Raw genomic sequence first — 16,697 nt, 5'->3', positions numbered from 1 at the left:
TGCTGAATTGAAGTGTAAGAAGCTGCTCCCAAGCAAGACAAGCCGGAGGGTGGAAACCAGGAAAGGACTGATTGGTGTGGAATGGAACAAAGACATTGACAGCTCCACCGTAGATGATGTTAGTCATCTGTACCTGCCTCACTTCTCTTAGCTCCTAACATGCTATATAACCTAGTTATTATGATTATTATTCTCTTCTGGTTCATATTACCTGCTTACTTGACTGGGCCACAGAGCATCCAGATATTTCCTCAAATATTATTCTGGCTCAGGTGGACCACACAGTGGTCTGCTGATCTTTCTGCTCAACCCTGCTTCTCCTGCCGTTGCCCCTTCTCTGCTGACGGTGCCCGCATCCTCCTAGTCGTGCGGTGCAGATGGAGAGAACACATTCCTGATGCTCCTTGACCCCGATATCCCACATCCAACCTGGAATCTCCTTCTCTCCTTCTGCACAGTGTCCCCTGTGGCCCCAGATCCTTCATCCCTCCTCTAAATCACTGCAGTAGTCTTGATGTGGTCTCCCTGCTTCTAGCTTTCCCCTCGCCCCAGCAGTCTGTTCTTAAGGCCGCAGCCAGAGTGAGTCTTAGAAAAGTGACGTTGCATCATTCTTCCGCTTCAAGCTCTGTGGTGATTTCCTTCTCCTTCAGGATAAAAGCCAGAGTCCTTCCCACAGCCTGCCACTGCACCGGTACTGCTGGCACACCCTCACTGGCCCCATACATGGCCGCTGTCCCCTCACTTCCTCCGGCCCAGCTGCATGGTCTGCTTGCTGTTCTTTGAACACTGGCTGCAGACACATGGTGGCCATTGCATGTTTGCAAGGGCTGTTTCCTCTCTCTCAGAAGCCCTTCCCCCAGGTGTCCACACGGTTAATGCCACCGCCAAGTATCCATTCAGACGTCACATTTTCAGCCAGGTGTAATGTTCATCCTATTTTAAATTGAGACCCACCCCTCACACATATTTCTAATCCTCATCACTTGACACTATTTTTTCCCTGACAGATTTTAACACCTAACATGCTATATATAATTTAGTTATTTTTACAATCATTGCTCCTTGTCTGTCTCCCTCTGTGGTGGTTCATGTTATGTCCACTTGACAAGGTCACATAGTATTGAGATAGTTGGTCAAATTTTATTTGAAGTGCTTTTGGTGAGGGTGCTTCTGGCTGAGATGATCCCCTGAATCAACAGACTGAGTAAAATAAGTAGTTCTCCCTAACATGGGTGGGCCTCGTCCAATCAGGTGACGGTCTGAATAGAACAAAAAGGGTGATCCTCTACAAATAAGAGACCTCTTCCTGCCTAATAGCTTTCAAGCTGGGACATTGGTTTTCTCCTGCCTTTGCATGCAAACTGAAACAAGATTGGCTTTTCTGGATCTCGAGCCTGCTGGCCTTCAGGGTGGAAGGAGCAATATAAGGTCTTCTGGGACTACAGCTGGCTGGCTACAGATCTTGGGACTTGCCAGCCTCCATAATGACAGGAACCAATTCCTAACAACATGTAAAGAAACAAACCCTATTACTTCTGTTTCTGTGAAGAACCCTGACTAACACACAGAACTCTGGCACACAGAGGGCATTCAGTGTCTATTTACTGAAGAAACAAACTAACAAGTATGAGATAATTCTCTTTAAAGATGCAATGAATGCTGCTGTCTCCACTTTATTACAGACTCAAGAGCTGTAGTAACTGAGGCAAAGATCAAAGAACGGTCTTCCTGCACATGCTCCGTGCACAGTAGTCCTGGATGTACGTCAGAACTTGGTGCTGGATTCACGCGTATAGTCGACCACACTTTCTCTTCAAGTTCAAGGCCAAAAACCAGGCAACTTACCAGCACGGAGAAGCCTTGCAATCTGTGTGGTCTGTGGCACAAAGGAGCCTTAAATCAAGACAAGCTCTGGGATTCTTTAGGACTTGGAAATAGCTAAGTCTTTGTAGTTGACAAAGAAGCCTCCCAACCCCAGACCTGAAAACTCAGCCGTAGGTCATTGGCCATCGGCTTGCTTTGTAGATGAAAAAGAACACTGGATTGCCACTCAGTGGCCCTGTTTCTAAGTAGCCTGCCTTCCCCACAGGCATGAGGGAAGAAACAAGGGAAAACAAAACTAAAAGAAAGAGGAAAGGCAAAAGACTGGAACTGTCAGTGGTGGGAGTGGTGAGAAGTAGCCAGGGCTGGCTAACAAACGACCAGCCGAAGAGAAAATGACAGAAGGTGGAATCACCATGCTGGGGAGAGGGCCCCACCAACCACTCCCAGGGGCAGTGGTAGCTCTTGAAAACAGTTGCTTTGTCGGGGGAGGGGGAGTGAGAGAGGCTTCCCCACCCGCCATTAAATGCCTTGAAAGCATCTCCATGGTGATATGTGAGTAACTGGGAAGGGAAGCACACAAGTGAACCTGCAGTGAACAGCCTACAGCTTTCTGTGAAGCCCCAGAGCTGCCCCCAGGCCTCCTCCAGCGGCATTTCCTGGGGCTCTTCCATAGAAGAGCAGCTCCCTGAAAAAATGTGGGGAAAAATAAAATTTCCACGGACAAAAACAGGTTGAGAAACATCAGGTTAAACAAGGTTAAGTTACCCATTTGGTATTCTGAGGTGAATTAGGAATCGCCATAAGGGAATGTCACATGCAGGATCCCTCCCTCCAAACCTGGCGGCCCAGAAGCACTGTGTATGTGGAGCTGACCACCAAACTAGAACAGGTGTTCTGTTGCACCCACTGCTCTTGAGAAAAATGAACAAAGCAGTCTTATAAAGATGGCGCTAACCTTAACAGAAAGAGCAGATTTCTGATTAAGGATGATGGGAGGGAAGTATCCGTGGCTTGGTACAGTGACTGTCCCCTTACCCTGTGGGATGTCTTAAGACTCCCAGGGGAGCTGCTAAAATTCCTTGCAATTTTGAATTAAAACATATAGATTTACATCATCTGCACTGCAGTGTGCTTTAATGAATCTCAGAGATCAGGAACTAGCCATGACTGCCCAAGGCCACTTTTCCAAGGCAAAGACAGTGACCCTGAAGATGCAGCTGACTGATCTGGGATCTTTCAGATGATGGCTTTCATAGTTTAAACTGTAGCTCAGTGGCAGAGTGCTTGCCTCACATGTGCAAGGTCTTGGGTTTGATCCCTAGCATGAAAAGAATAAAGAGTAGCCACAGCTGGTAAAAACCAGTCAACATGGCACTTGACACACTGTCAGTACCCATCAAGTGTTGGTAAGATAAAAAATAAATGGTTGTTCGGGGCTTTTTCATCATTACTTTTGCTACTTCATAGAGCTAATTTGTGAGCGCTATGTATATTTTATGAAGCAGGTGAATCTGAGTGGTTTTGGCAGTTCTCTCCAATTTATAGCCCTAGGGATTTTTGGTGAAGTCCTTATGGGTTTAAGTCAAGCACAGTGATCTGCTGCTCTTCCGCTGTGATGTGCAGCATCTCATAAAATAAAATTATAGGTGATTATAAAATTCATCACTGTCAGAAGCCAGATGGTTCACCTCAAATAGAGTAAGAGATGGTATTTTCTCAGCTGAACCGATAAAATAAATTGCAATAATAATAAAATGCAAGATGAGATTTTTCTCAGCCTCCCAGCCGGTTCTCTTATACTTATCATGGATAACCAGGTTAAGTTTTGATTCTCAACTTAATTTTCTTTCAAAACTTCTGCATTCTTTCTGCGATGTTTATATACCTTTGTTCACCATCGCTCGGTTTAAATAATTCCTCTCATCCCGTGCCCCAGCCACGAATCCAGCATTAATGTAGACACCCATTTGATCAAGTCCCATTGTCCAGGAGAAAGACACTAGAGCTTCATCTGTACTGTATGTTCATTTGTTAGCCAGAACACCAACACTCCAACACACAGCTGGACTTGTTGGAACCTTTGTGGACTAGCGGTGGAAATTTCTAGCAAAGCATCTATGGAAAGCTACAAACATCAGCTTAACCGTATTAAGAACTTGTCTGTGTGTTGTTTTGTTCTGTTTTGTGTTTATTATCTTCTGACCTTCTTGCTGTACCAAGGCTCAGGGTGTGAGCTATTGCAAGGATGCAAACGACGCTGGGGGCCTGTGCGAAACACTTGGATTTCTACAGAACTTGACTTTGCACATCACATCCCTGCCCATCTGAAAAGTGTCAAACCTTGAGAGCTGAGAGCAAATTGTGGCCCCCATGTCATGTCAACAGAATCGTTTCCATGAGTTGTGGATTTGCCTGGGAGCGGTCCCCCAAACACTGGAGCACAACACCTAGAAATGAGGAGCCGGGGCTCACAGCTGGGACAGTGACAAAAACAAAAAAGATTAAATGGGAACTGACCAAAAAATGTCTATCATTCGTGGAGTCAACAGCCCCCAGTCCTAGGCCTTTGAATAAGTCCAATAAGTTAAAATATAGTGACAGCAGCAGCATCAATAATTATAGGAAGAGTAAGAAAATGACTTCAAAGAAAGCTTTTCACTCTGTGATTTACTGAACACTTCTGCGGAAAAACACTTTACCTTTAAAAGGCCCAATTTATAATTGAAAGTGCACTGTTCCACCTTTATGAGAAAAGTGGAACAATTTGATGTCAAATTGCAGTGCCTCCCCTGAGGTGATACCTGCGTAGCTCTCTGTCCCTGACCCTGAGCCTCCGCATGGCCAGGTGTTCTTCAGCAAGAGTCAGTAAAAGCAACCAACAGAAAGTAAACGTGAACATGTCATTATTTGCTGTACCTTTTTCTATGTCTGAAATAGTTTGTCTTACAAAGAAAAGCAAAACCTGTCACTGAAAAAAATGTACCAATGAGTATAATGGGTTGCCGAAAATGTGCATTAAAAATTTAAGTAGGAATTTATATATATTACAAGCTTGTCTTCCAAGTATCAGGACAATGCTGCTATCCAAAGTAGTTCTTTCCCCAGGAGACCAAGTCACCAGGTGTAACTGCTGTTTTGTTTTGTTTTGTTTGTGGTGTTGGGGCTTGAACCCAGGGCCCCTTACATGGTAGGCAAGTACTCTGCCACTGAGCTAAATCTCTAGCTCATTTAAAAATATTTTGTTTTGAAACAGGCTTGCACTAACTTGCCCAGTTTGGCCTTGAATTTGTGACCTGCCAGCGTCAGCCTCCTGAGTAGGTGGAATTACAGGAGAATGCTTCTAGGCCCAGTTTCATGTTTCACTCTTGAAGAATAATTTTTTAAAGGAACACAAGCCTTTTAGGTTAATGAGTGTTTTAAGAGAGTTTAGCGTCTATAATATAAGTAATACATGTAATCTGTAAAATCTTACAAACATAAACTGTTTTCCAAAGAATTTGTTGTTATACAATATGACAACAGTATCGTGTATATTTGTTGTCCTTAGTAGGTGTTATTTATACTGACTTGTATGATTGTTTTGCAAATGTTTTAAGTTTTCAAGTTGTCCTGATGTATAAGTGTTTTTCAAAGTATTTCCATGAGTGTATCCTAAAATCTCCAAGGGGAACTAACCTAGGGAAATAGACAAAGCAAAGGTTAATTTGGTTTAACACATCTGATTTTAAAGTTTGACACTGATTTAAAATAGTGAAAACAATTGCTTTAATAATTAGAATGTGCCCAAATAATATATTTTTAGAAGCAAACACGGTTTATGATTTAGACAAACTTTGCTTCAGTTAACTTTATTTTTCTTTGTCTTAATTACTTTTCTTGTTGCTGAGACAAAATACCCAACATTCAAAATTAAGGGAGGAAAGGTTTATTTAGCTCACAATTTGTAGAGGTTTCAGTCCATAACTGGCTGGCTCCAAGGCAGGGTGGCACAGGGCAGAAGGCAGCAGTTCATGAAAGTAGAAGACAGCAAAGCAACGAAAGAGCAAGACAAGCCTCTTTCTGTCCCTTATATTGTATCCAGTCTTCAGGGATTAGGGTGGTGCCAATCCAATCAGTGGACTGATCCAGCAATAACACACCCTTAATCCCAGCACCCTTAATCTCAGCCGTGAACGACGAATCAATCACACACTCTAGATTCAGTGACCTCTGAAAAAAACCGTTTGACTGCATGAGGTTTTGGGGGAACATCTATTTTTTTTTTAAATGAAAGAAGGAAAACATTAACAGACAGACAACCTTTTACAAAATAGCAAAAGAACAGTACAGACAATACAGAGTTACAAACAAAGTGGTAGGAAATAACAACGCTTGTTGTAAACATCTAGACACAAACCATAACACTCTTCATCTGGATAATTAATTCTGGCAATTTTTTTTTTCTTTCTTTCTTTCTTTCTTTCTTTCTTTCTTTCTTTCTTTCTTTCTTTCTTTCTCTGAGGTAAGGTCTCACTCTGTAATTCAGGCCAGCCTTGAATTTGCAGCAATCCTCTTGCCTCAGCCTTCCAAGTGTGACATTACAGGCATGTACCGCTACATCTGGCCTTTTTGACAATTTCTGTTTGTTTTTGTTTTTGTTTTTCTCTGGTACCGGGAACTGAACTCACGACCTTGCACTTGCCAGGCAGGCGCTTTGCCGCTGAGCTAAATCCCCAGCCCCCTTTTTGACAATTTCTGAACATGTTTTTCTGAAGTTACTTTCCTGATTGGAAGAAGGAGGCTTAGTTCTTTTTGATATGTGCAAATTTAATAGCACTTACTTGAAATTTTTTCTACCTCTAAGGATGTTAAGGATGTTATTTTACTATTAATTAGGCATTAAATTAATTAAATTTAATTAAATTAATTATATGAAAATTTAGACCATAAAATTAAGTTAAAACTCTGTGTTAACACTTTAATATGTATTTTTTCAAATACTTTATATCCTGCACACTCACCCACACCTACATGCATCTGAATGGAATCAACTGGTCAAATTTTACACAAAAAAGCCATAATCCAGGCCTGGGAATAGAATTCAGTGGTACAGCACCTGCCTAAAATACATAAGGCCCTTGGTTAAATTCCAGCACCACCAAAAAAAAAAAAAAAAAAAAAAAAAAAAAAAAAAAAAAAACCAAACAAAAATCCCATACAACCCAAAGTAATAATGATTGATATTTCATAGTATGGTTTGCTAAGAAATATTGCTTGATATGAGCTTTCTTCGAATCTGAAACGAAGGTAGATCCAAATTTTAATTCAGTGGCTAAATTATAATAGCAATTCATTTGTCTTAAAATGTCCTCTGTAAAATGATAGTATTCTCACCATACCCACCAAGATTATATGGATGGGATTTTATTTGTGTCCTGCTTGTTTGAGTTGAACTGCTTGAATTCAACTCTTAGAGTGACTCTATGTGTTGAATAGCCATTGCTTTAAAAGATCACAATTATTGTATTTTGAAATACAATATTTTGAAATACAAATTTTGAAAATAGCTACAATACATCAACAGTGTTTGTCACCGTGTTGTAGAATTCAAAATGCTTTTAATTTACTTGCATTTCCCCATCTGTGTCTTTCAGTGCTTCCCAAAGAATATATATTAATTTTATAGTCAGAGAAATTTGAAAAACAAATAATTGAGCTATTTTCTACCTGACACAGAACTACATAAGAGCCCTGGGTTACAGAAATAACAGGCCAATTTCACTTTATTCAGTAACACATCTTTAAGGTCAGACTCCAGAGTTTGTTCCATCTCTTACAAAACAGCATGAGTGGCAAATTGGCTTTCCTTTTTGGGTAAAGTTTCTACAAAGCTTGCTGATAAAACTCTTTTATTTTACTTTCTGCAAAACAATTCCATTACTTCTGGAGCTAAATGGAGATGTAGCTGATAATGGACTCAATTCTTCAAGTTTAAAGCAGAAGCTGGGGTCATAAAGACATGGAATCCTAAAATACTCTCCAAAGTACAGTCCCCTCTGGCTAAGGTCACCTTTGGGAACATTTGCTGAGAATGTGTACCTCATAGACACATCACCTCTGAACAATTCTCACTTTCTGTAAAAGCCATCAAATTTTGGGGGAAAGGGAGGAGAGATTTTCAGCTCATCTTCACATGAACTGTGAAAGTGTCTTTTTTTTTTTTTCAAGAAGTGTCTCAGAAACCTGACTGAAACCTCAAAAAAGAAAATACCCTGAATGACACCTTTGTAAACTTGAGCGACTTAAAGTCACTCCAAAGCACACTATCTGCTAGCTGTATGTAGAGGCCTCTGTCAATGCACCCTATTGAAAAATACAAAAACAGGACACCTCTTAAATTTTCTCCTGCTGTAGTGCAAAGGGCTTTTGCAATTTTAGTTGACATCAGTGCATTTCAACCTGTACTTGTTGAGTATGCCTAATAGATGCTTAATACTCACCAGGTGGAAGGATGTCTAACTAACAGCCTCCTGCGTTGGCTTTTCCCCCGACATCCCACGTAACGGGGCTTGATGGAAGTGCCACCATTCACCATTCGTGTTCTCTCCTATTTTTGATTACAGCTGTAAAGGTTCAGGATTAACTGGAGAAGACTACTTTAAGCACATGCGAACTCTGTTGGCTCCGAATAAAAGCTGTATTGTTTATTAGCACTGGGCAAGTAACTGTTATACTTAGATCTTTTAGCATTGCTTTCTTTCTCTTTTTTTTATGATGACAGTTCTTCACAGTTGCCAAACTAAAGCTAAAGGAAACTTTCTCAATCTTTATGATGCTTTCATCAGATAACCAATATGAAATGTTTTCCAAAATACTGTGTCTCCTCAGACTTTAGAGTTTGTTCTTGGGAAGTCAGAGATAAACAAAGATGGCCTTAATAAATCTCTCTAACATTGTAAATACACAGTTCCTGGTTCTTTTTCCCCTTGGGGCAGTAGGCCAGGCATCACCAACAATTCAGATATGCTGGCCTTTGTCAAAGATTGGACAGCATCAAAAAAAATATGATTTAGCAAATTGTTGGAGATGACTAGAATGCTTTTTAGTAGTTCTGCCATAATTGAAAATCAGCGGCCTTCTGCAGAAACCAATCTATGCCTTTGATGAGGTATTGAATTGGGCCTGAAGAATAATCTCTGGAAGGGGGATATGTTTGCTTTCTAAGAGATTGAAATTCCAGGGAGAATATTTAAAACTGATTTTGGCAGCCATTCGTGAACCCATGTTTGGGTCTGGAGTATTTTGAGGTGCTTTGGTTTATTGTTGATCATTTGGTAGGAAGGAGATGAGGGTATTCCCTTCCCTTCCCTGAACTGCCATTAGATCCCATATTAGTTTTCTAGGGTTATTATAACAGTGCCACAGATCAAGTGGCTTAAACAACAGAACTTTATTCTTTCACAGTTCTGGAGTCAAGAAACTTAACATCAAGGTACCAGCAGGGTTGGTTTCCAGTGAGGTCCCCTCCATGGCTTGGAATTGGCCATCTTCTCTCTGTGTCCTCACATCACCTTCCCTCTAGAGATTTCCATGTCCAGACTCCCCATCTGTGCCAGGTGAACTTAATGTCAACTTGACTGGATTAGAGGTTCCCGAGAGGATGGTTGGAGCATCAGTGGATTAATCTACTAATATTTATACCTGAATGAGCTGTTGGGAAATGGAGCCCAGGTGGAGGTGGGTCACTGGGGCTATGCCTTTGGCGGTATATCTCTTCTGGTGCTCTTCCTCTGTGCTCTGCTTCCCAGCATGATGAGAGCAGCTCCGCTCTGCCATGCCCTTCTGCCATGATATTCCCGCCTTCGAATCACCCAGCCATAGACTGAACCACTGAAACCATGAGCCAGAATAAACCTCTCCCCCTTGAAGCTGCAGGTGTTGGATATTCTTTCCCAGTGGTGAGAAAGCCAGCAGATACATTGTCTTACAAGGACACCAGTTTTACTGGATTAAAGCCTACTATACTGACCTCATTTTAACTTAGATCTTCAAATACTGTGTGATTACATTCTGAGGTACGGGGAGTGTAAGGGCTTCAGCATATGAATCTGAGAGAGCACAATTCAGCATATTACAATTGTGATTCAGGATCTCCATGCCAAATCTATAACACCTTTGCTTTATAATGATAAGAAGGGAAAAAGAAAGGGAAAAAAGAGTGTTCCTGAATTTCCCACAAGAACTGGTTAGTTTCTGCAGCAAACTTCAATATGAGAACATTAAAAATTCCACAGAGAATTCTCAATTCTGCCTCATAACATTCCTATGATGTGGGTGCCAGTGTCCACTTTATCTTTTGTAGATGAGATAATGAAATACGGGCCAAGTTTGGTGAAGACACAGAGCTTAACACACTGAAAACAAGGACTTGAACCCAAGCAATCTCATTCTAGAACCTGAGCTATTTGTCTCTTCATAATACCTTTTCCTACTTGGATTGGCAGCTAACATATTTGTATCTGTACCCAGTACTATATTGAGAATTTTCGGGCCTTTCCAGAAGTCCTAGGTGCTAGCTCCAGCTCTGCTAACGCTTGCTAAATGATCTTCACTTAGTAAATTAACCAACCCCCACATATGTAAAATGAGAGAATTGGATTAGATCTATGTTTCTCAAACTTTTGGGCTGGGATTTACAATCAATACATTTTACTTTGGAATCCAGTACATAGCCATTGAGTGCATAACTGAAACTAGTGTTTCCTCCAGTGCCTACCTTCCCTACATGTTAGCACTCTCCAGTACTTTCTATTCTGTTCTAGTAGATTTGATTATTTTTAAATAATAATTATGACCTACCCCATCGCGTCTGTCAAAAGGCCAAAGTAGGTGACCCAGTTTAGACTCCTGTGACCCTAAAATCCTTTTAGCCTGTATGTTTGGAGCCTCTCTTGTCTGAAATACAGTCATTTATTTATAGCACATGATTAGTGCATGCTACTGGGTACAACATCCTTTTTAGCTCCAGTGTGAGCTAATTGTATCATAGTAGTAATAATCACGTTTATTGTGTACCTCCTGCGTGCTAGAGGTTTGCAATCTAGTGTCTCCTGTAGCCTATAGTTTGTGTATATTGTGATGTCTGATTTGTGTACAGACAAACCCAGGACCAGATCAAGTAATGTGTTGAAGACCCCACAGGAAGTAAGTGGCAGGGCTGAGATTTGGACTAAAGTTGTTCTAATTCCCAAGCCCTTACACACAGTGTTTACATTTAGGGAGGACCAGTAAAGGGTTTAAGAAAAGTCAAATGTGGAAGCTACCACCGCTGAACATAATTTCTTCCCTTACAGTTTTTTATCCTCGGCAGAAATGACCATACCTTAGGGAGAAGCTACCATGATAACAGTGATTATAAACTCCCCCGAGGTGTTTTCCAGTCTTCCCACTCTTGTCCAGGCCTCCTCGACCAGTTGAATCACAATCTCTAGTGACAGACGGAATCCAGGCCTTTGTATCTTTTACAGGCCCCTAGGTAGCTCCAATATGTAGCCAAGATTAGAAACCATTGCCTTGAAATCTTGGTTGAAGAAATGAAAGAGCTGTAAGGAGCTTTTCCATCTTACTTCCTCTAAACAAGATTTAGTAAAATACTGCTTAAAGCTTTTTAGCTGCTCTTACAAAACTGGGAAGCTTAGGACGTTTGCTAATTCTTTGGAGCACATCATGCACACACAAACACATAGACACACAGATAAACAACTTTCTCTCCGCTCTTCAAGGCTTAAAAGAAGCAGCAAATGCCTCCGGCATGGAAGAGATGTTTAAAATAGCTGCAATGTCTCTGTGATACTGCTTAACACATAATTTTGAAAGGCGTTTTTTATATAACTAGAGAAGTCAGCTGTTGAATTCATCAGAAGTGAGTGTGACCAGTAGTCACAGGCCCAGTGGCCTGGAGGTGATGTCGATAGCCAAGCCAGACGAAAGTCACAATAAATGGGAAGCCATCACATTTGCTTTAAAAGAGCATCGGGAACAACTTCCTTGTTTGCACATGAACTATGAAAACTTCTACTGTCAAATCTGGGATCCTCCCCCACACCCTTTTCCCACAGGAATAGTAAGTCGTCCTTTTAGGAACCTCTTGCCCTGATTTAACATCTATGTTATTGCAGTATGTGATTGACCTATTCACTTGAAAATGCAGCACATCCACGCTGCTTTTACTGTGTTCCCTGCAGCTGTCTCCAAAACAGGGGCCGTATCTTACTGCTGGGGTTTTCCACGTCTTAGAAGACAGCCTTATTCATGTTAAAAATGTCTGCAATTTTCATATTGCAGAGAATAAAAATACAGTCCAGCTGTCCCTCCGGATGTGAGGGAGGTTAGTTCTAGGACCTCCCACGGACACCGAAATGCACAGACGCTTAAGTCCTTCGCTCAAAATGACTTTGGCTTTGCCTGCCTGCTTCTTTATGCATACTTCAGATCATCTCTAGATTACTTACAATACCTAATACAGTGCAAATGCTGGGCAAATAGTTGTCACACTGTACCGTTTATGGAATAATAAGAAAAAAGTCTGTAGACATGCAGTATGGACACAATGTGTTTAAGAACTATTTTTCATGCAGTTTGTTAAACCAACACACAGAACCTATGGGCGTGAAGGGCTGACTGACCACAGCAAAGAAAACTCCATTCTATTCTGAAGGATGGTCCCCTATTTCCCTCAGGGCCCTGGATGCCCAGCTTCAGCTCCGCAGGTGAACGTGCCATGCCTCTGTTTGTCTCTCGTAACGGCTCCCGATGTTTGCTTACAGAACGAAGTGGCTGCGCTTCTGAAACCCATCTCGGAAAAGATTCAGGAAATCCAAACCTTCAGAGAGAGAAACCGGGGGAGTAACATGTTTAACCATCTCTCGGCCGTCAGCGAAAGCATCCCGGCCCTGGGATGGATAGCCGTGGTGAGTCTGGGTGCCCCGGGGTCCCGTCACCTGGTCACATGTTTTCGTGCTCAGGAGACATCGCCTCCCCTCCACACCCCTTTGTCCACCATCTGCTGCATGAAAGGAAGGTTGTCTTAAGCTGAAAGATCAGCCTTTTCTTGCTCTGTTTAAAATGTGCTGCTTTCTATTCTGAGAAACAGAGCGTGTTTGACAACCTTTCCAGAGCACAATTTGCCTCCAGCTTCCAACCATACTCCCTTGCTTTTCTTCTTCTCGCTTATCTTTTTTTCTTTTTCCTCCTATGCTTGGGTGATGGTCCTGTTTTCTCAGTCCCCCAAACCTGGTCCTTATGTCAAGGAGATGAATGATGCCGCCACCTTTTACACTAACAGGGTGTTGAAGGACTACAAACACAGGTACGTACCTTCTCCTACCGGATTTGCATTGATCACTTTTTAGACATTTGTTCCTAAAACTTAGTTAATTCCTGATCTCTTTCCATGGCTCTTTATGTACTGTAAACTTTAAAGAAAAATTTCATCTTTGCAGAGAAAGCCAAATGGAAAATGGAATCAATCATCCAGATAATATGTGGGTTTTAGGAAGTGTGCCTCAGTCCTCTCGTCATGACTCATTTGAATGTATGTTACTACTTTATGTCTGGAGGACTGGCTCCTTGTGGCCACAGAGCCTTTGCATTGATTAAAGTAGGTTGATGAGTGAACAGGTAGAAGAAGGGGGAATCAGGAAACAAAGTGAAAATCAAGAACAGGGGTGAGGTGAGACGGTAATGCAGGTAGCAGGAGGGAAACCCGATGGCGTTCAGATGGAGTCCGATTGGAGCGGACGGAGGGACATCCGGGAGAACAGCAGCCCTTTACGGACTGTGAAAAGCACAGGTGCGTCTGGACGGTGGGGCTTCTCTGGAGACCCAGCGTGAAAAGACCTTGCATCCTGCAGCAAAAATAATAGATCCTAGAGAGGCTTCAGCTGAGGTTAGAATAGAAAAGAAGACCAAACGGAGCCACGCCAGAAATAAAGAGACATCCAGGAAAATGTCTCCTGAGCTATTTAAGGAGTGTCATGAGATTCCACTCCCTCTGATAAGGTCATGCTTCGCCTTGTAAACAGCTGGTGAAAGGTGCTGGGGCTGTTGCCTAGTAACCAGGGGAAGAGTTGGGGCAAAAATAAAAACAGAAGTGTTCCCTTTCCCCTCCCTGTGCACTCAAGAGTGGATCCCCATCTGAACCCTTGGGTGGTAGCAACAGAGGTGACACCCGTCAATAAATACAGTAGCTGCGGGGGACAGTGGCTGCTCACCAGCTCCTGACTGTTCAGATGGAATGAGATCTGAGGGCCTGAATTGTCTGGATTATCACCTTTATTTTACTAACACAGACCTGAAAATAACCAGAAGACAAGGACTGACAACAATATAAGACAAATTCTAAATCAAATATACAAAAATACATTATTTATAAATATCTGCCATATTTTCAGGTTGTTGACCAATGGTACATATTTGAAATTTGTACCAATCTTTCCTTTTTATTTTTTTATTTTAATAAATTTTGAGGTACCAAAGAAAATTTAACAAAATACATACTTTATAAAAAATCAACATGCAAAGAATACCCATACTTATATCACTTATTTTAAGAAATATCTAGTTCAATGAAAATAAAACTTCGTGCTAGTATCTGTTTCTTCTTTGTAAAAGATAAATCTTTTTTATCATTATCTTATACTCAGAGTAACTACTTTGAAGATAATACACAGTGTATTATTATTATTATTCTCTTATTATTTAGCTATGAAATTTTCTTTTTTCATAAAATTAAAAAAGAAATACCTACCAACATTTTTTACTATAAAACAACCATACCATGCAGTTCACCTCCCAGATATATATGTATATATAAAATAAATGAAAACAGATGTGCATCCAAAAGCTTATACATTAATAGTCACAACAGCATTATTTGTAATAGCCAAAACATGGGGAATAACCCACATGTCCATCAACTGACAAGTGGATAAATAAAATGTGGTATATCCATACAGTGGAATATTATTTGGGCATTAAAAGCAAGGTATTGATGTAGGTCGCATTATGAATGAACCTTGAAAATATTATGCTAAGCAAAAAAAGCCAGACACATGAAAACAATTACATATTGTATGTTTATATGACTCCATTTATATAAAATTCAGAATAGGCAAATTTGTAGACACAGAAAGTAATTCACAGTTGCTTAGGGTTGGAGAAGTTTAGGGATTTTGAGAATAACTACAAATGGATGTCAGGTTTCTTTGGGGGGATTAAAATATTCTAAATCAATTTTGGTGATGATTGCTCAACTCGAGCTAAGTTATTACACGGTACATTCTCCGTGTGTGAATTATATGGAATATGAACTATATCTTAATAAAGCTATTTTTATTACATTTTTAAAAACAAAAGCAAAAACAACCATAGATTTTTTTTTTTTTTTACTCTACCTTAGCAAAACAGATCTTGCAGATTTGGGGAACAGTGACGTTAGCAGACGTAACTGTTTATTAATTCCAGGCTCCGCTGTGGGCCCCTTTCCTCCTAGGATCAATCTGCACCCTCGACTTTGATCACAGTAATGTGCTCAGTGACAGACTTTGTGCACCCAGAGAACTGTACTGAGACCATTGTGCTCAACTGGAGGATTCCAAATGTTGCCCTATGGTACTAGAGACCACAGAATGTGTCAGTGCCTCGGAAGAGGTCTCCAAAGTGCAAAGCAGCCCATTGTTTTTACCGATGAGTTTCAGAAATAGGAAGTTGGAGTTACCAAACCTGGGTCTACTCTGCTGGCATGAGTAATTTCTTTCAGAAAGCAATATGCATGCCAATTTAGGGCAGCTTAGACGTAGCTCGGGTTCCTGCCTTTTCACCAGAACACACCTTTGCAGACCATGTTTATTTGTATCCCAGTTGTCAGTCCCTGTCCTGTCCCTCCTTGAGTGTGAGTGATCCACACCAAGGGCTAGCACACCCGAGAAGACTAGGCTTTTCACATTCTTACATGCATGCAAGGAGTTCAGGGTTTTCCCCTTCCATGTCAGTTATGAAAGAGAAAATATGCTTCAGCCAGCACAAGGTGGGCTCTGTCAAACTCAGGGGCCCCCTGAAGATGATACAATAAGTCAGGGAAAGGCAGGCAGAGGTGCAGATTCATTCATTTCACTTCTAGAGGTAATCAAACTGGCCCGAGTCACCCCTGGTGTTCCTACAGCCAGTAGCCTAATGAAAGCTGAACACCCCACATGCTCAACACCGTATGTGGGGGACCCAACCTTCTCCCTACCTAACAGTCATGAGCAACTACTGCCACCTACCTGGTAGCTAGCCCCGAGGGCCAGGGAGCTGAAAGACAGGCATGCTGTGGCTTAAACAGAGCCATGAGCAGGGGACTCATCACATCTTAGCCACCCTTGCCACTGGCTTAAGTATTGTTGACTCTTTTTCAGTATATGAGTAGAGAAGTCCCTGACTTTGGCTCTGTCAAGCTGTGCCTTCCCTCTGAGTCAGAGCCATTGAAATTCACGTTCCCCACCATAGTTCTACCAGGGTCCATGAAAACCAAGGACATGTTTGCAGCTACCCATGGGCACTGTACTGTATTTCAATCCTGCTCAACTTCTCTCTTACAGACGGACTGCAGGTGAAGGTGATTTACTGTTAGTCCTTATTAAATTTTGCTGGAACTTTCTTCAAGTCAAAATAATATTACAGAGGTTAAAAGAAAAAAAATTGCCTATATGGATTTATAACTCATTGTAAAAAATTTTAAATAGAAAGCATATCAAATGTGCATCATGAGGGGGCTGGGGATTTAGCTCAGCGGCAAAAGCGCCTGCCTGGCAAGCGCAAGGTCGTGAGTTCGGTTCCCGGTACCAGAGAAAAAC

General features: G+C 41.4%; 1 protein-coding gene across 1 annotated transcript in view; it reads left to right on the top strand.

Annotated features, from left to right (window-relative positions):
• Positions 1 to 16,697, top strand: part of Cap2 (CAP, adenylate cyclase-associated protein, 2 (yeast)) — a 118,322-nt gene that overhangs the window by 61,720 nt on the left and 39,905 nt on the right. Inside the window, exons 4-5 of the mRNA XM_005403406.2 lie at positions 12,630 to 12,773; positions 13,086 to 13,171. Of these exons, the coding sequence (XP_005403463.1) occupies positions 12,630 to 12,773; positions 13,086 to 13,171 (230 nt within the window). The remainder of the gene's footprint in view (positions 1 to 12,629; positions 12,774 to 13,085; positions 13,172 to 16,697) is intronic.

Source organism: Chinchilla lanigera, unplaced genomic scaffold, assembly GCF_000276665.1.
Source record: "Chinchilla lanigera isolate Chin_1 unplaced genomic scaffold, ChiLan1.0 scaffold00082, whole genome shotgun sequence".
NCBI classification, from domain to species: domain Eukaryota; kingdom Metazoa; phylum Chordata; class Mammalia; order Rodentia; family Chinchillidae; genus Chinchilla; species Chinchilla lanigera.
The sequence above is the reverse complement of the archived record's forward strand: the minus strand, read 5'-3'. Positions and strand labels throughout refer to the sequence as shown.